The sequence below is a fragment of the Dipodomys spectabilis genome, unplaced genomic scaffold (genome assembly GCF_019054845.1).
Source record: "Dipodomys spectabilis isolate Male_0828 unplaced genomic scaffold, ASM1905484v1 ptg000017l, whole genome shotgun sequence".
In the NCBI taxonomy this organism is placed as follows: Eukaryota; Metazoa; Chordata; class Mammalia; order Rodentia; family Heteromyidae; genus Dipodomys; species Dipodomys spectabilis.
This window is the reverse complement of record NW_024870694.1, coordinates 4,375,813-4,395,575: the sequence shown is the minus strand read 5'-3', so window position 1 is coordinate 4,395,575 and position 19,763 is coordinate 4,375,813. Positions and strand designations below refer to the sequence as shown.

Below are 19,763 nucleotides of genomic sequence, written 5' to 3'. Positions count from 1 at the left end.
AAGAACTGAGAAAGTTTAGAGTTAATGAAGATGGGAAAGATATTCACTTAAATATTAATTAAAAGAAATATGGTATGTTATAATAATGTTGCACACAGTAGTCAGAGTTCATGACTCATCTCTTAATGATTAAAATGTTCAATTTATCAGAAGGTAATAAAATTCCCAGTTCTTATGCACCAGCCAACATAACAACTACCCATATGTATACTCTACATTAGCAGAACTCTAGGAGAGGAACCAATCAAATTTATATTGTAGGGCTTGAAATACATATTTATCAAACTTGACATAATAAATATGTTTAGATCACTTTCCACTGATTGCAAAATAAACCTTTTTTCCAATTTCAAATAATATATTCATAATAATTGATCCTATGCTGAATTATAAATACCTTATTTCAAAGATTTGACATTATACAGAATATCCATTAGCAAAATGCAATTGATAGAAAAACCAAGAGACAACTAATAATATCTAACCAATAGCTAATAACATATAAATAATCATGCATGGATAGCATGAGTTGAATAAGTCATAAATTAGAAACTAAATAAAAATGCCATATATTTAAATTAATGTGATAAAGCTCTTAGATGTACATATTACCTTTTTTATTTATTTTTTTATTGTGAAAATACTGTACAGAGGGGTTACAATTACATGGGCAAGATAATGAGTACATTTCTTATCAAGCATTGTAGCCTCCTCCTTTGTTTCCCCTTTCCATCCATTCCCATCCTCCCCCCCCATCCCTCCCCCCCCCCCCCCCCCCCCGCACCAAAGTTGTAAAGTTGTAAAGTTCTTTTTCGACATAACAACTTGTACATCTCATTGTTGCACTGGGTCCACCTGTAACCCTATTTAAAAGATTTGTTTTTCCCCTTCCCCTCCACAAATTATACCGACATGAAATACAGTGAAAGCAGGGGTTATATTGGGAGGAGGGACATACAAAGCAACAAAGAAATAATCATAAATGGGTTAGAAACAATCTCATGAAAGAAAAAAAACATTTGAATACATATCTTAGGGTTCATTTCCCTAACATCAACTTATCTGACCTTTTCTGCTTGACTCAGACATATACTAGATATTGCAAATAAGGGAAACCATGAGACCTATGTTTCTTTAGGCCTGGCTTACTTCACTTAACATAATTTTTTCCAAGCCTTTCCATTTCCTAACAAATGGGGCAATGTCATTCTTTCTGATGGAGGCATAGAATTCCATTGTGTATATATACCACATTTTCTTGATCCATTCATCTACTGAGGGGCATCTGGGTTGGTTCCATATCTTAGCTATAGTAAATAATGCTGCAATAAACATAGTTGTGCTGGTAGCTTTAGTGTGGTCTTGTTTGTGAACATTTGGGTAAATGCCCAAAAGTAGGATTGTTGGGTCATAGGGGAGCTCTATGTGGAGTCTTTTGAGGAACCTCCATACTGCTTTCCAAAGTGGTTGAACAAGTTTACACTCCCACCAACATTACAGTAGGGTTCCCTTCTGTCCACATCCCCTCCAGCATCTGTTGTTATTAGAGTTCTTGATTTTAGCCATTCTATCTGAGGTGAGGTGGTATCTCAATGTTGTTTTGATTTGCATTTCTTTTATGGCTAGGGAGGTTGAGCATTTCTTCATGTGTCTATTGGCCATCCTTCTTTCCTTTTCAGAGAAGTTTCTCTTTAAGTCTTTAGCCAACTTATTTATTAGGCAGTGTTTCTTTGAAGATTTGTTGTTGGGGGATTTAGTTTTTTGAGTTCGAGGTATATTTTAGATATGAGACCCTTGTCTGTTGTATGGCTAGTGAAGATCTTCTCCCAATCCATGGGCTTTCTATTGATCTTGCTAGCTATGTTCTTTCCCATGCAGAAGCTCTGCAATTTCATGCAATCCCATTTGTCCAACCTTTCTTTGATTTGTTGTATTTCTGGGTCTCTATTAAGAAAATTTCGGCCTGTGCCAACGAGATCTACGGTTTCTCCTATTCCATCCTGTAATGTTTTCAGAGTGTCTGCTTTGACTCCATGGTCTTTGATCCATTTGGAGTTGATTCTGGTGCAGGGTGATATATAAGGATCTAGCTGTAGTTTTCTACAAGTAGTTAACCAATTTTGCCAACACCATTTACTGAAGAGGCTGTCTTTCTTCCATTCTATTTTTTTAGCTCCCTTATGGAAGAATAGATGGCTATAGGTCTGTAGGTTCATTTCTGGGTTTTCAATTCTATTCCATTGGTCCTGAGGTCTGTTCTTGTGCCAGTACCAAAGTGTTTTGATTACTATGGCTTTGTAGTAGAGTTTGAAATTTGGTATTTATATTCCTTTAGCACTGTTCTTTCTGTTAAAGATCGTTTTTGCTATTCGGGGTCTTTTATTGTTTCATATGAATTTTTGGATTGCCTCTTCTATTTCCTTGAAGAATGAGGTTGGAATTTTGATAGGTATAGATTGAATCTGTAGATAGCCTTGGGAAGTATTGCCATTTTCACAATGTTGATCTTTCCAATCCAGGGGCATGGGAGTTTTTGCCACTTTCTAAGTTCTGTTGTAATATATTACAGTTTTTTTTAAACTCAGGGCCTAGAAACTATCCTTATACTTTTTTGCTCAAGGCTGGTACTCTACCACTTGAGCCACAGTGCCACGTCTTGCTTTTTCTGTTTATATGGTACTGAGGAATTGAATCCAAGGTGTGGCTTCATGAATGCTAAGCAAACACTCTATCACTAAGCCACGTTCTCAGGCCCAGCATATATTCCTTTTGTAAAATAAACAAGAAGTTTTCCTTTTTGTGTGCAGAAGGAACCACTTTGAAATGCAAATGACAGCTACATTTTATGGACCAAATATAATCTCTGTCTTCTAAACAAACCCCAAACCAAAACAACTACCTGGAAGTTCAGGACATAAACATACAGGCAGGGTATGTATAAGGGGCTGTGGCAAATATAAACTTGGAGCAAATGACAAACATGGAATACATTCCTCACTGCTTCAACTTTGACCCCATGGCAGTCATAGTTGCAGTGATAGGTGTGGCAGTGAAGGAATACCTAAACCTATGTTAGAATCTCAGGCTTTCTGGATAGAATAATCAGAGGAGTAATCTGTTTGAACATGAGTAGGTGCTGAAGAGAGGATATGAGAGACAAAAGGATCCTTCAGTTCCACGAACCCTGTGCAAACCTCAATCTGACCCTTGGGGTATGCACTTACAGGACAGATACGAGGTAATATGGTAAATGCTTAAAGAATCGATCCAGGATATGACTTATCAGTTATAGAAGGAAAACGAGGGCTTACAGTTGTAATTTAAGCATGTGACAGCCAGATTAAAAAAAAAAAAAACAACAGGGCTGGGAATGTGGCTCAGGGGTAGAGTGCTTGCCTTGCATGCATGAGGCCCTGGGTTCGATTCCTCAGCACCACATAACAGAAAAAACCAGAAGTGGCAGAGGCTCAAGTGGTAGAGCACTAGCCTTGAGCTGAAGAGTTAAGGGACAGTGCCCAGGCCCAGAGTTCAGGCCATAACTGACTAAAAAAAAAAAAGTAAAAAAAAAAAATTAAAAAAACCCCAAACAATTCATCAGAGGAATGGAGCAGAGGTAAGGCTACACATAATAATGTTCACAATATCTAAGACACACTATAATGACCAGAAAACCTAAAAATTACAATCTATTCTGTATGAAATAGATGAGCAACAGATGCCAAATCTAAGGTGATCCCATTTTTGAGATAATTAGATAATTTCTTCACAACAGTTGAGATACTTTTGCTCAGTAAAGAAAATACCGTGAAAATAGGCAATATAGAAAAAATCAGAGAAGATAAAATAGAGAGAAATTTAAAATACAGACATGTACTGAATAGAAATTTAATTATTGAGAAATAGTTGAAAACAGTTGCTAAATGAATCTAATAGCAGAATATGATGTCAGAGGAGCCAGTGAGCTTAAAAAAGTAATAAATTATTTTATCTGAAGAAAGAAAAAACAACCATGCTACAGTTTAATGAATATTAATATTTAAACTTTTACCAGATACCAAGTTTACTTGAACTTTGGTATTGGACTTTTCTGCCCTTATAGTTGTAAAAATTGAATTTCCATCCTTTATAAATTACCCATTCTGGGCTTTGTTATAGTAGCCCAAATGGACAAAGACAAGACTGTCTCCAGGTATATCAACCAAATCCAAGAATAATACCAAAAATTATTTACAACAGTATGGAAATTTCGGCACATATCAAGATAAAGTTCACAGCTTCTCTCAATAGCAAAAATTATCAGGGAATTTTTTTTTAGCAGTGGTATCAGCAAGATAGTAGAATAAGGGACTGCCCATTCATATCCTTCCACTCCATCAATATTTCTGTTCCCATACATATAGAAAGACCTTCTTTTTGTGAGAGCCTAGGAATTCAATTCTAACTCATCTAAGCCTCAGACCAGGGAGTGGGCCAACCTATCATCTAGAGACCTGACCTGATCCATTCCACATACCCAGAGGAATCCCCACCCCCTGCATCAACCTGTTAAGAAGCCTGCCATTTCTGAACCCTGAAGTAGACCTTTATTCCAATGCCAGCTCCAAAGCCCAAGGCTTGTGTCCAATTTATTCAGCGACCAAAGTAGAGTACATGCCCCATAGAGACCCTGCTAACATGCTCACCGGTGTTAGTTTCTATGGTGGTGTCATCATCAGTCACAATATCTGGATCCAACTTAGCTGACTCACAACTGCAGGTAATCCTATCAGCTCTGAGATGTAACAGGAAACTTCAACATGCACAATCAGTCTTTGGAAATGGGAATTTGCTCCTGAAAGTTCACGGATACCAACATAATGCTACACATATAACAAAGAATCAAGCAGTATGAGGCTCACGAAGGAAACTAAGAATGTTACATAATTGAAAAGGCAATACATGAAATGTCTGGAAAAGAGTTTGAAATAATCATTTTAAAGAAATTCAGTAAGATGAAAGAAAAGAAACCATCAGTAATATCAGAAAAAGATGCATGAACATCACCAAAAGTTTACTAAAGAAATGTAAGCCATAAGAAGACCCATACCAGAGACTTAAGCAGTACAGATTAAACCCATGACCTCACATTTGTAAGATAAACTGTCTACCATTGACCTCCAACTCAGCCCAAATTCTTGAAACTTGTTGAAGACTATTGTTGATCCAATATTTTAATTTTCATCATAAGACATCCTGTCTAGTTAAAAATGACTTTTCAACTTTTTTGTGTTCTTGCACACTGATGACTCATACTGTGGTTGTGTCTAATAACTTCTGTAAACATTGGCTTATAAATACTTCTAGGATATTTTATTTATAGTTAGTTTTAGAAACTCCAGGAGGATAACACTATTTTTAATGGATATACAATGACTTACTTTTAACAAAAAATGTGTAAAATATGCTCAATGACTTTGCTTATACATCAGAATAAAAATGGAAATACTTGTAAGAAAAGGACCACACAAAAATCTTAGAGCTGAATATTTTCATAACTGAATAGAAAAGCTCAATAGAAAATTTTAACATTAGATTTTCTCATGAAGAAAAAAATATCAACAAATTTGGAGGCAGGCCATTTAAGATGATCTAACTAGAGGAACAAATAGGAAAATAAAAAGAAAAGAAAGCAACAAACAAACCATAAGGAATGTCCCCAAACGTATAAACATACAAATTATGGAAAAATCAGAAGAAGAAAGAAGAAAGAAGAAAACTTATTAAGGAAATGATGTCTGATAACTCCCCAAATATTGAAGAGAATATGTACATACAGATTCAGAAAGGTAAAACTATTTCAAGTAAGGTCAGTTAATAGAATACTATGAGACACATTATAATCAATTTGACAAAGCCAAAATACAAACAGACCCTCCTGAAATCAGCAAGAGAGAAGAAATGAACATATCGCATATAAGACTCTCAGATGAGCTATTAGTAGACTTCTCAAAAGAAACTTAGTAAGCCAGGAGAGAGTAGGGTATCATATTTAAATTCCTGAAAGAAAAGCTTCCCAGCCAAGAACTTTTAACTTTTCCCAAGGCTAGAGTTTGGATTTGGAATGCTTTCCAAAGGTCTTTATGGTAAAAGACTTCATCCCTCACAAGATGCTTTGGGAGGGAGTAGAATCTTTAGGAAGTAGGGACTGGTGGGAGATCACTGGCAGTATGCCTCTGGAGTATAGTGAATACCATCCTCTTCTTCCTCTGTTTGACCTCTCACTAGTAAAGTAAGGTATTTTGCTCTGCCATGTACTCCTGCCATGATGTATGGGCACAAGTCAAATGTGCATGGACTAAACTGCCAAAACTCTGAGCCAAACCCCTCTCCTCCACATTTTCTCTCTGTAAGTCAATCATCTCTGGTATTTGTTATAGTAACCCCAAACTGACTAACACATCTGGCAAAGCTGTCTGTCAGAAATGAAGAGAACAGGCTAGGAATGTGTCTTAGTAGTAAAGTAATTGCCTAGCATGCAGGAGGCCCTGGGTTTGATACTTAATATGACAGAAAGGGGAAGAAGAGAAGAAAGAAAGGAAAAGGGAAGAAGAGAAGGAAGAGGGAGAGAAGACATAAAGGTTTTATAAAACAAAGAACAAAAGAGCCAGGCAAAAATGGTAAAAAAAAGCTAGTAGTAATTTGTAACCTTGCAATTTTATTACATTCTCAAATCAAAAGACAGATAAATAGATTACAAAACATGATCCAACAGTATGCTGCATTTCTGAGATTCAATTTTGCCTTAAACACACACACACACACACACACACACACACACACACACACACACACGCTCACATACACACACACACCACATTGATATGAAATGATGGACAAGTTATATTCCAGCATATAGCAGGGGTAGCAATATTTACTTCAGACTAAACTCTAAGTAAAAAATAGCAAATTCGCTGGATGCCGGTGGCTCATGCCTATAATCCTAGCTACTCAGGAGGCTGAGAGCTGAGGATCGTGGTTCAAAGCTAGCCTGTGCAGGAAACTTTGTGAGACTCTCATCTCCAATAAACCACTAGAAAACCAGAAGTGGAGCTATGGCTCAAGCAGTAGAGCACTCGCCTTGAGCAGAAGAGCTGAGGGACACTGCCCAAGCCCAGAGTTCAAGCCCCATAACTGGAAAAAAAAAGCAAATAATCAAAAAAAGTAATTACATAATAAACAACAATAGAGCCAATTAACCATCAGGACATAAATAGCATCAATGCTTCCAACTTTGGAATATGTAAATATGAATGATTCATACACATATTAATAGATCTATATAATAAGATGGAGTATGATGTATTTTAAACAATGGATAGATAATACAGACAGAAAGTCAATACAAAACAAAACTTTAGGCTGACTGAAATTAAAAGGTATATATTAAACTTTCCACTCAGTATCTACAAAATACATATTCTTTTTAAACACACATAGAGGATTCACTATATCTTTTGTGGACACAATGGAATGAAACTAGAAATCAGTTGCAGAACTATTTTTGAAAATTCATATATACATATAGGAACCAATCATTAGCCTTTTGAACATCAGTTAACCAGGGGAAACAATATCAAAAGAGAAATTTAAAAAATATCTTGGGATAGTGGAAATGGAAACACACATACTCCACAATCAAGCTTTAAGCTTTGTATTCAAGAGAAACATGTCCTTGAGATATAGGCAATAGAAGGTACACAGTAAAAAAAAGAATGTAGGGCTGGGAAGGTGGCTCAGTGGTACAGTGGTAGAGTGCTTGCCTTGCATGCTTACCTGGGTTCGATTCCTCAGCACCACATAAACAGAAAAAGCCAGAAATGGCACTGTGACTCAAGTGGTAGAGCACTAGCCTTGAGCTGAGGAGCTGAGAAACAGCTGAGTTCAAGCCCTAGGACTGGCAAAAAAAAAATCTAATCACTCCACATTGGAAATGACTAGTATGCCTATGAAAATAATAGAATAATAATATCCTTCACACACAGTCGATGGGCCACTCTTTTTATTTTTTTGTCCATCGTGGGGCTTGAACTCTGGGCCTGGACAGTGTCCCTCAGCTCTTCAGCTCAAGGTGAGCATTCTACCACTTGAGCTACAGAGCCACTTCTGGTTTTCTGGTGGTTTATTGCCAGGGCTAACTTTGGACCACGATCCTCAGATCTCAGCCTCCTGAGTAGCTAGGATTACAGGCATGAGCCACTGGCCCCCGGTTGGCCACTCTTATGAGATAATTTGGAGCATATGAAATCACCTAAAAGCAAATACATACAGTATGAGATTCTCTTTATATATGGTCTAAAAAAATCTGACAAATCTACACAATTGCACTTAATGGGTTGTGTTTAATGACAAAATTATAAAGCAAAGTGTAGAAGATAAAAGCCAACATCACTGTTCCTTTGTGGGAAGTAATTTCTGGAAGAGAAACGGGGTTTTCAGAGATGTTGTAGTGTTTTTCGTTGTTACTGTTAATTTGGATAGCAGTTACAGTTATATTTATTTCATGACAATTCAGAGTAATGCATGGTTTACTTTGTACAACTTTCTACATATATGCTCCCTTTTTCAACAATGAGAACCAAAAGATTGTTCTTTTTCTCCTGTTCCATACCTGGTACAGCATAAAATTCAGTGGATCATCTGGCTTTTCATAGACTAAGTTTTCAGTGATCTGCTGAGAGAAAGCATAAGACATCACATTTTCGTTCTGAGAGAAAATACAGTCAGGTCATAACATTATTATGAGGAAAATGATCAAATATATCCAATAGAATTGTACCTGATCTCTAATCCCTCTGAAGAGCTTTCTCATTGCCCATTTGCTTCTTTTGGTGAGCACATCTTAATGTACTTACAGACCTCTCCATAAGATTATTTTCCCCATTACAGCAAACCCTCATCTTTCACCTCTTCAGAATGCACAATGAAAGCATTGAGAGGTTTACCTGGAATATTTGCAGGATGCCATGTCTCTCCATGTATTGGAGGGAAACGTGGTAAGGATCTTCGTAAATGATAGGAGGGAACCTCTTCTTGAAACCTTGGGTTTTTCTTCCACTATACGGTCCTGAAAGATTACTCTGAAATGAAAATATCCATCCCACCAAAGAGTTTTTAATACATAAAAAAAACCCAACTTCAGCAATGTTTGCTGCTGTTATGGATGGAATCTAGATTAGAAGGAATCTTACTACCAAGAGTTGGAGGAAAGAGAGGTGTGTGTGTGTGTGTGTGTGTGTGTGTGTGTGTGTGTGTGTGTGTGTGAAGACCCCTGTTTATCCACCAGACAATGTAAGCCTGGAGGTACCTTGTCAAATACTTTTCCTTTACAGAGCTTGCCAATTAATTCCAAATCTTTTTCCCTTGTAGAAAGAAACCTACACTGAAGATTGACTAAATGTCACATAGGAACAGAACCAGAACTTGAAGTCTGTACTAAATCCTGGCCCATTGATCCTTCCTGAGGGCATAGAAACCTTACATCTTTCTCCATGTTGGCTCATTCCTCATACTTGAGCTGGCACGGGCTGCCCCTCACCCCTCTAATCCCCGCCTCCCTAGGCCTCCTGGTTAACCTCCAGGAGGCTCCCAGGTAGGCAAATGCCCTCTTTTTACCACTGAACTTACTTGCATAGTTTGAGGTTTTTCTTGACTGCTGGGATAGGCTACTCCGGTTGAGATGGAGGGCAATTTCTGGCTAAATCCTTGGACTCGTGTTGGGAAGGCATTGGTGAACCGGGTATCCATCATTCTATAACTGGGCATAGCTGAGGTACCTTCCATTTCAGCCTCTGAAGTACCTGAGAGCTGGTCTTGCATATCACTTGAGGTCTTCTCAAACGTGCAGGATTCTACTTTGAAGCCGTATATATCATCACTCACCAGCTCAGAAAAGATCTGATCCTGATATTGGTTAAATGCTTCATTGTAGGGTGGGTAGTAGTCTTTTTGGCCAACCTCTCCGAAGATGCCCTCATTTTGTCCCTCTTGCTGCATGTTCAACATAAATTGCCTATTATACTGCTCTCTAGTGAATTCACTGTCTTCAGTAGACTCTTGCATTCTGTAGTTAACTTGGTCCATTTGCTGAGCGAGGCCGGACGTTCCTTGACCAGCAGGAAATCTGTAGTCAATCTGCTCAGAAGTTCTTCCATCAAGTGTGAAAAACTTATCACTACCCTTTTCTGAAGGTCTTCTGTCAGACTGATGAGATACTTTGCTGTCAGTGGTCTGGGAAGTTCTTTTATCTATCTGACCAGAAAATTTCTGTTCAGCCTGCTGAGAATTGCTCCATTCACTTTGTTTCGACCATTTTTGTACAGCCTGTTCATAAGTTCCCTGGTTAACCTGACCAGATTGGTCAATCTGTCCAGTTTGGTTGGGTGCTGTGCCATAAGTCTGTTTATATGAGCTTTGGTTAACGGGATCAGCGTGGGTTTGGTCATTAGCCTCCTCCCCTTCAGCTTGGTTCTTCTTCTGGTTGTTTTCTCTGTTGTTAGTTTGGCCAGCAGTTGAGGGTGTGGTTGTGTTTTCTCGTTTCCAGGATTCAGCTGGATTCTCTTCTGGAGGCTGGTCCATCTCTGCTCTGTCCCAAACTGGTTTCAGTTGTTAGGTACTATGGGTAAGAACTTGGGCATGGTTGTCTAGGTGACATCCAGGATTCTGAGGTGGGCTTTGTTGTGCTGTCTGGCAAGTCAAGTGGGAGGGGAGATTCCTGGGGTTTGGCTTAGCCAAAGCTACTTTCACCCATTGTTGGTCAACTCTGTAGTGGGAACCAGAGCCATGCCACTTTCTCAGACAGGGCTTCTGTACAACTTGCCTAGCAGCAAGGCCTCAGGGCCCTGCCTCAGTGCCTAGAGTCTCGGGAGCTGGGGGAGAGTTTCCTTGCAGGTTCCCAGTGAATTAGGCCCTCTCAGGTACCACTCCTGTAATTAGTGCCCCTCTCCCAGCCACATGAATGACACTTAGCCGAGTGGAAGTTACTATTGCCACCACATTTAATGGCTTTCCATCAGGTTCTGACTTGGGTCTGATTATCGGTGTGCTATGTGGTAAGTCAGCATCAGGCCCGTGCTCGTAAAAAGCCCTGTGAAATATTATCCTTTAGATGCCGGAGAGTCTGGTGATTCTTGGTTGTTGACTAAAGCCATACTGTGTTCTTTTGCTTGTTTAGACCCTATTTTTCAGTACTAGCTTTATAAACAATGACAGACCTGTGTTCAACAGCACCAGAAAGACCTCCCAATCTCAAGAATACCTTCCTTACAACAAGAGAGAGTAAGCAAAGCAGGTGAAACATAAACAATCTATCTATCTATCTGTCTGTCTGTCTGTCTATCTCTCTATCTCTCTACCTACCTATCTCTCCAGGTGTCTGTTTATCTACTATACCTATTATCTGTCTGTCTGTCTGTCTCAGTGAGAAAAAAAAACAGTTATTTTTGAGTAATAAACACAAGGTCTTATGGGACAGATAGCAACTGGAATATCTAACAAGTGGAGAATTTGTACTTGGTGCTGGTGTGGTGGCCAAAAGTCAGGTATTAATGGTTCTATCTTTTCCTTTTGAGTTTAAACTTAATAGTGCAATTCAGGATCAGCAGGCTCTCCATTTCAGGAAGAGGCAGTATGGAAGTGGTGCTTGATGAGATATTTGTCTTTGTCTCTCCAAAGCTTTATACTACTGAGGCAAATGAGTAATCTGCAAGACTTACCCTGAAGGAGAAAAAAGAATCTGCACGGTGTCAGGTGATGTAGTTCAGTAGCCTTTCTCTCTGTAGATGCCATGGAGTTTCTGAATCTTGTTTTTTTCTCTTTTTTTTTTTATTGTGAAAATACTGTACAGAGGGGTTACAATTACATGGGCAAGATAATGAGTACATTTCTTATCAAGCATTGTAACTTCCTCTTTTGTTTCCCCTTCCCATCCCTTCCCATCCTCCCCCCAACCCCCACACAAAGTTTGTTTTCAACATAACGACTTGTACATCTCATTGTTGCAATGGGTCTACCTGTATCCTTATTTAAAAGATTTGTTTTTCCCCTTCCACTCCACAAATTATACCGACATCAAATACAGTGAAAGCAGGGGTTATACTGTGGGGGAGGGACATACAAAGCAATAAAGAAATAATCTTATAAATGTGTTAGAAACAATCGCATGAAAGAAAAAAACATTTGAATACGTATGTTAGGGTTCATTTCCCTAACATCAACTTATCTGACCTTTTCTGCTTGACTCAGACATATACTAGATATTGCAAATAAGGGAAACCATGGGACCTATGTTTCTTTAGGCCTGGCTTACCTCACTTAACATAATTTTTTCCAAGCCTTTCTATTTCCTAACAAATGGGGCAATGTCATTCTTTCTGATGGAGGCATAGAATTCCATTGTGTATATATACCACATTTTCTTGATCCATTCATCTACTGAGGGGCATCTGGGTTGGTTCCATATCTTAGCTATAGTAAATAATGCTGCAATAAACATAGTTGTGCTGGTAGCTTTAGTGTGGTCTTGTTTGTGAACATTTGGGTAAATGCCCAAAAGTGGGATTGCTGGGTCATAGGGGAGCTCTATGTGGAGTCTTTTGAGGAACCTCCATACTGCTTTCCAAAGTGGTTGAACAAGTTTATACTCCCACCAACAATGCAGTAAGGTTCCCTTCTGTCCACATCCCCTCCAGCATCTGTTGTTATTAGAGTTCTTGATTTTAGCCATTCTAACGGAGGTGAGGTGGTATCTCAATGTTGTTTTGATTTGCATTTCTTTTATGGCTAGGGAGGTTGAGCATTTCTTCATGTGTCTATTGGCCATCCTTCTTTCCTCTTCAGAGAAGTTTCTCTTTAAGTCTTTAGCCCACTTATTTATTAGGCAGTGTTTCTTTGAAGATTTGTTGTTGGGGGATTTAATTTTTTGAGTTCAAGGTATATTTTAGATATAAGACCCTTGTCCGTTGTATGGCTAATGAAGATCTTTTCCCAATCCATGGGCTTTCTATTGATCTTGCTAGCTATGTCCTTTGCCATGCAGAAGCTCTGCAATTTTATGCAATCCCATTTGTCCAACCTTTCTTTGATTTGTTGTGTTTCTATTAAGAAAATTTCGGCCTGTGCCAACGAGACCTTGGGTTTCTCCTATTCCATCCTGTAATGTTTTCATAGTGTCTGCTTTAACTCCGAGGTCTTTGATCCATTTGGAGTTGATATCTGGTGCAGATATAAGGATCTAGCTTTAGTTTTCTACAAGTAGTTAACCAATTTTGCCAGCACCATTTACTGAAGAGGCTGTCTTTCTTCCATTCTATTTGGAGTTTATGAATCTTATTATTAACAATAAATGGAATTTTCTTTTTTGTTTCTTCTTGGTACTTAGTTATTATTTTTAAAAATTATCTTTACATAGTTGTACAAAACGAGCTGCCATTCAACAAAGTAGTTTATGAATACAATGCATCCTGATCAAGTCCTTTGTAAAAGGAAAACGTCTACACTTTGAGATGTTTTACATTCTGATTCCACTAGAGAGCAGCAAAGATTCATGATTGAATGAGGCAATTGTAAAATTCTGCTATTCATTTTGGAATATCATTTGCAATGGAAAATTGGGGGGAAATGCATTTGCCCATAGTTTAAAAAACATAATTTGCTGATATAAATTAAACTCTAATAATAAATGTTAAGTTTAGAAAGGAAATTGTGTTATATTGCACCACAATTTTTCTCATCTTATGGTATTTATTTATGTTTATTACTTGTTTCATTTGTTCCCGTAACAAACATTCTATTACACCACGTTGTTCTTGAGAATATAAGGCTTACTAGTGCATAATTTCTGTGCTAGAAAACGTTGCTTTATAATTTTTAAAGTAGTCATTAAAACGAAAGCATATCTTGGTGCAGCATCATAGTTTCTCACAGAAGCTTTGTTTTAAGAAAACATGAATGGGAGCACCTGACCCTCCAGCTTTAATTGTGAGGCTCGATAGAGGTGAGCACATGTGAGCCTTAACTACTACTCTTGTAAGTAATCAAGTGCTTTGTCTCTGATCCAGGAATCTTAGGTTGTCTGCCAGGGTGCATGAACAGTACGGGTCTAACTTGTTAAGCACATAAGCATGGTAAAACATCACAGCCTTCATGATTTCAGAATACACGCTGCCTTTGGAAAGTAAGCAAACTTAAACTGAGAATGAATAATGAACACGGATGTTCTAAGGAAGTAGGTAGGAAGGTCACCTAGACCATGTCAAAGGAAACTGAGTCAGGTAAGGGGACCCTCTGAAAGTTTCTCTTACTGATTCTGACTCCAATAATTCTACTTGGCTCACTCTTTAAGAAACAGTGTTTATATTATTTTACACTAGCACTTTCATAGTTCATGGTTCTTGGGTTCTTACTGTGAAGGAGGTGTTGGTTTAAAGAAAGACTACACATTCTCAGATCTGAGTATGAACTCTATCTTTTTTCCCTTTTTTTTTCTTCTTTTATTTTTGTCAGTCATGGGGCCTGAACTCTGGGCCTGGGTGCTGCCCTTCAGCTATTCAGCACTCTACCCCTTGAGCCACTGCACACTTCTGGCTTTTTCTGTTTATGTGGTGCTGAGGAATTGAACCCAGGGCCTCATGCACGCAAGGCAAGCACTCTACCACTGAGCCGCCTTTCCAGTCCTGAGCGTGAATGCTAATCTGATGAGGTTTTTATTTTTATTTATTTATTTATTTTGTATGTGTGTGTGTGTGTGTGTGTGCACTCGCACACATGTATGTGTGAGAGATAGAGCCACAGACATAGATCAATGCAACTTTCTATTGTCATTTTAAAACTGCAATTTTCTTTGTGCTTTTACTTCACTACTTTTCTTTAGTTTATTTTAAGGTGATATTAGTATTTCCTAACTTGCATAATAAGGTGGGTTTCAGAAAGTTACTTTCAGAATTTCAGGGCTTCGTCTTTTCTCCGATTTTCTGTTTTGGTTCACCTACCCGACGAGTCAGCTAGGCTTGTTCTGTTCATCCTCTGCTCAGTTTTCCTTACTCTTCCAGCGACTTATCTTTGTTGCTTCCAGTCCTAGTGCACACCCTGTGGGCATCGCGTTCCTGAAAGACACGAGCATCTTGCAGTCAGTCTGTCAGAAGATGCTTCTTTCTTGTCCCACCAAACAAGAGGCTTGGCCTCACACAGCTAAGTAGTTTGCCTCCACTCATTTGTATTTGGCCGTTTATAGGAATAGCTTGTTATATCACTTGGTTTTTGTTTGATTGTTTGTTGATGGTACCAGGATTTGAACTCAGGGTCTTGTGATTGTTAGGCAGGTACTCTGCCACTTGAACTACATTCTCAGCCTTTTCTGCTTTATTTTTCACATAGACTTTCATGCCTTTTTTCTGTCTCTCCTCCTCCATCCCCCAGCTGGCTTTGAACTGGGATCTTCCTACCTAGACCTTCTTTATGATTGAGGTTACAGGCATTTACCACTGTGTCTTGCTGCCTTTTAAGTTCTTACTTTTAGCCTAAGCTATCCTCCAACCATGATCCTCCTGGCTCTGTCTCCCAAGTCACTTACAACTGTCATCTACAACTATTGATGTCAATAACTTGACCAGTATATTCCTGCCATGTGAGACTCCCAATAAGATAATTTACCAGGATGCTTCAGTTTTGTGAAAATATCCCTTCAAATGTCTTAGAATAATTTCTTGGTTTTATTTAAGCTACTTTCTATTCTTAATTTCATTTCTTTCCCAGAAGTGATCATGTTGATTAGTTGGATGAATAATCTTAGATGTTCTATTTTTCTAATGAATTATTCAGCTATTTATTTCAGGTTAACTATTCTTTGGGCCTATTATTTGCACCTAGCCCTATTAAGACAGACACAGGAGACAGGAAGAGGGTTGTGACACAGGCCCTACACTAATGGAGCTGTGGTGGCACATTTGTTTGCTGGTACTAGGTAATCTGTCCCCAAATGAAGAGAAAGACTTTAAATCCCGGATGAAGAGAAGAACATTGTTTTTCGTGATTACCAAAGTCTTATGAAAATATCTAGTGAACTTGGAGGCAGAGCACAACGAATGTTTCTAAGTTCCATGTTAACACAGAAGAAAGATAGACATAAAAATAGAAATGTTACAGTAGAAAAAAAGAAGAGAGAAAAATGGATGAACAATGGAACTATGAGGATGAGAAGTGAGTCAAAAATAATGATGCCTGTCTCTCCTATGCATTGGCAAATACTGCAGATATTACTTAAAAAAAAAGATGACGATTGAGGGTTGCAATTAGACTCTTACAAGAAGCTCCTTAGCTTTAACCAGAAGAGTGGGACGGGGAGAATGTGACCTCTCTTCCTTTCTGAGTTTGTTGTCCCCTAACAGAGACGCCCCAGGTAGCGGGATGTCCTGGCCTGGTCTTCTCCGTGGTCTCCACACGTCCCTAACTCATGGTAAGTGGGTTTGGGCTGCCGAAACGATTCTGTACCTTCACTGAGTATGAGGTACCTCCCTGGCTGAGCTTTCCCCAAGCAAAGGTGTTTTAGTCACCCATTCAAGTGGTATTTTCCATCTATGTGCCGGGCACTTCTGGAGTAGCTTGACTTCTTACACTTAACGTAGATGTCCGATATTTCTCCTGGACTGAGCATAATGGTGCATGGCTGTAATCACAGCTATTAGGGGGAGGCAACAAAGGCCAGCCTTGGCTAAGTTAACAACACTGTCTCCAAAACAATACAAATAGGGGCTGGGAAGGTGGCTCAGTGGTAGAGCGCTTGTCTTGCATGCATGAGGCCCTGGGTTCGATTCCCCAGCACCACATAAGCAAAAAGAAAAAAAGCCGGAAGTGGCGCTGTGGCTCAAGTGGTAGAGCACTAGCCTTGAGCTGAAGAGCTGAGGGACAGCGCCCAGGCCCAGAGTTCAGGCCCTACGACCGGACCCCCCCCCAAAAAAAACAAAAACAGATGAAACAAGTTAGGGAGTGATGAGAGTTTTGAATATCCATCAAACCTTCTACATCAGTGAAAAGCACATATATATTGGCAGCATGAAAATTTATATGTGTAATAAATAGAATACATAAGATAGGTAATGTATAATACATTAAATAAACAAATATATATTTAAAACCCAGCAAATATTACCCAAACTTATGGTGTAATTTTTTTGGTAAAAGGAAATGCATTAATATATTAACAGTTTGAGCGTTTTTTTTGTTTTTTTGTTTTTTTTGGTTGTTTGTAGGGAAGTAGTTAAGCTGGAATTAAAAGCAACTGTGGCCTTAGGTATAGTCTATCTCCCATTTAAAGATGCAAATTAAGCATGGACTCTCAAATGTTACTTAGGGTAGGAAAGTTACAATTAGCTGAAGTAATAACTGTGCTCTATGGGTCTTGCTTTGTTTTACAGTGGCTTTAATTAAAGGCCTAGTGATGTCGGAAAGTCACATTAATTATTCATCTGCAAACATTTACATAGACTTCCCTGTTCCCCTTCAATAAATAACTTCATATCTCCATAATTTAATCAAAATGGCTAAAAATATACCATCTTCAGCTTCAGCCCCTCCTCTCTGGTCTTTGTCTCTCCAGGGTTATTTGTAGTTAGATACGACGTCCCACTGTTAATAAGAAAGGAGAGAAGAAGATCTGTCTGCAAGAAACTGCAGATTGCAGTTACGTTTTCCCACACTGTCTTATTGATTGGTAGGAAATTGTGGTTTGCAAATGTCCATAATTTTTTTTTTCAGAGCAAGATGAGAAGTACCATAGAATCTTGCTATTATTAAAAACCACATGATTCTGGATACATTAATAGAAGCATAATATTCAAGAACACAGGGACAATTTTCCCATAATGCTCAGCATGTGAAGAATCAAAGCATCAACTACTAAGTATAGAAAACCCATGAAAAAGGAAACTTTCAGTGGCTAGAGATAAGAGGCAAGACTAAGTAGGGTTAGAGAGCCATGTGTAACATTAGAAATACGATTTAGGAAAAAAAAAACAATTTTTCAATGACCAGATGTACGCTTTGATAGGTAAGTAGTTACTTTATTGATCTGTAGTTTGACTTTTTAGAGGTACATTGGCAGTAGTTAAATTCAAGGAGTCTTAAGGAGTAGTGATGGGGAAAACACATCAGCAAGATCTGAGTTCAAATTTTAACTCCACGATGAACTAGGGCTCTGATTCTTTAGAGTTTTTAAAAGTCTTACATATTTTCCTAGTTGAGGATCATTTGATTACAGAATAAGGCCAAACTCAATATAATGGTCTCACTGTCAATTACAGTGAACTAGCTCAGCTCTATGGAGATTGGAAAGACATCAAACAGTTCTTACTTCGAGTGTTCTAGTGTCTCTTATTTCTGTGCAAGTTATATATTTCCTGTAGAAATGAAAGAACTAAGTAAATAGAAGTGCACCTTACAACTGGGTGCTGGTGCTTCACACTTAACAATCCTAGCTGCCCAGGACGCTGAGATCTGAGGATCTCTATGCAAAACCAGCTCTAACAGGAAAGTCTGTAAGACTCTTATCTCCAATTAATCACCAGAAAAACTGAAAGTGGGGCTGTGGCTCAAAGTGATAGAGCACTAGCCTTGTGCAAAAGAACTCAAGGACAGTGCCCAGGCTCTGAGTTTAAGCTCTATGACCAAACAATTAAAAAAAAAAATAAGGAAATGCATCTCATGTTTGTGGCTCCAAAGATTAGAAATTGTTAAGATGCAACTCTTCCTCAATTGGCCTAGAGGCGCTTATATTATTCCATGTTCAACTGTTTAGGATTTGAGGCAGAAAGGAAGAAGCTGATTCCCATGATTCATGTCCATATCCTACAATAGCCAAGACAATCTTGAAAGAGTGGGAGGATTCACATTTCCTGATCTCCATGCTAGAGGAGTCAAGAGAGGGGGGGGGCTGGCAATGTAGCTGGGTTGTAGTGTTTGCTCAGCATATGCAAGGCCTGGAGTCCCACACTCAGAACCAAAGAAAGGAAAAGACAGTGTGATTCTGGCGTGAAGACAGATATGCAGATGAATGGAATATAATTTATGGATCCTGAAATTATACATATGTCCAAACATATGGTCATTTTTTTTCTTTTGACATGATGTCCACATGTCAATAGGAAAAGAATAGTTTTCAGCAAATGGTTCAAGGACAACTAGAGAAGCAGACATTATATATAAAAATAAGGAAGTAGGAATCCTACCTCACATTTTATGCACAAAATAACACAAAGGAATCAAATAAATACACAAACCATAGATATAAAACTCTTAGAGGAAAAATATAGGTCTAGTTTTTCCAGAAACTTGGATTAGAGAATGGTTTCTTAAATATGACACTGTTTATATTTTAGGTTTCACTTCCACATATGAGAGAACACAGGCACATAGCCCAAGCTTAATCAGTATTTTCATTAGACTGTGACATGCACTTATTATGAACCTCACTCAGCGTTCCTATTCATGTTTGAGTGTATGATTTTTTTTAAGACAGTAATCAGTAGATAGCAGTTGTCAAATGATTAAGGTATTCTGATTATGTAAAGTAATTTCTCAGAATTCATTTCTTATACCCTTGCGCAATGTAAGCCACATTATGGTTGGTCTGGTATTTTTACTTTTTCCTATTAGTTTCTTTCTTTCTTTTTTTTTTTTTTTTAAATCAGCATTTGACTCTGGTGTCCTGAATCTTGTATATAGATTTTTTCTAATTT

General features: G+C 38.3%; 1 protein-coding gene across 1 annotated transcript; it reads right to left on the bottom strand.

Annotated features, from left to right (window-relative positions):
- Positions 1-8,424: 8,424 nt before the first annotated feature.
- Tex55 (testis expressed 55) lies at positions 8,425-10,614 on the bottom strand. The gene is made up of 4 exons (XM_042670224.1): positions 9,664-10,614; positions 8,982-9,116; positions 8,648-8,710; positions 8,425-8,451 (listed from the first exon to the last, which is right to left on the bottom strand). Exons 1-4 carry the CDS (start codon positions 10,612-10,614, stop codon positions 8,425-8,427), a joined length of 1,176 nt encoding a protein of 391 aa, XP_042526158.1.
- Between the last annotated feature and the right edge of the window lie 9,149 nt (positions 10,615-19,763).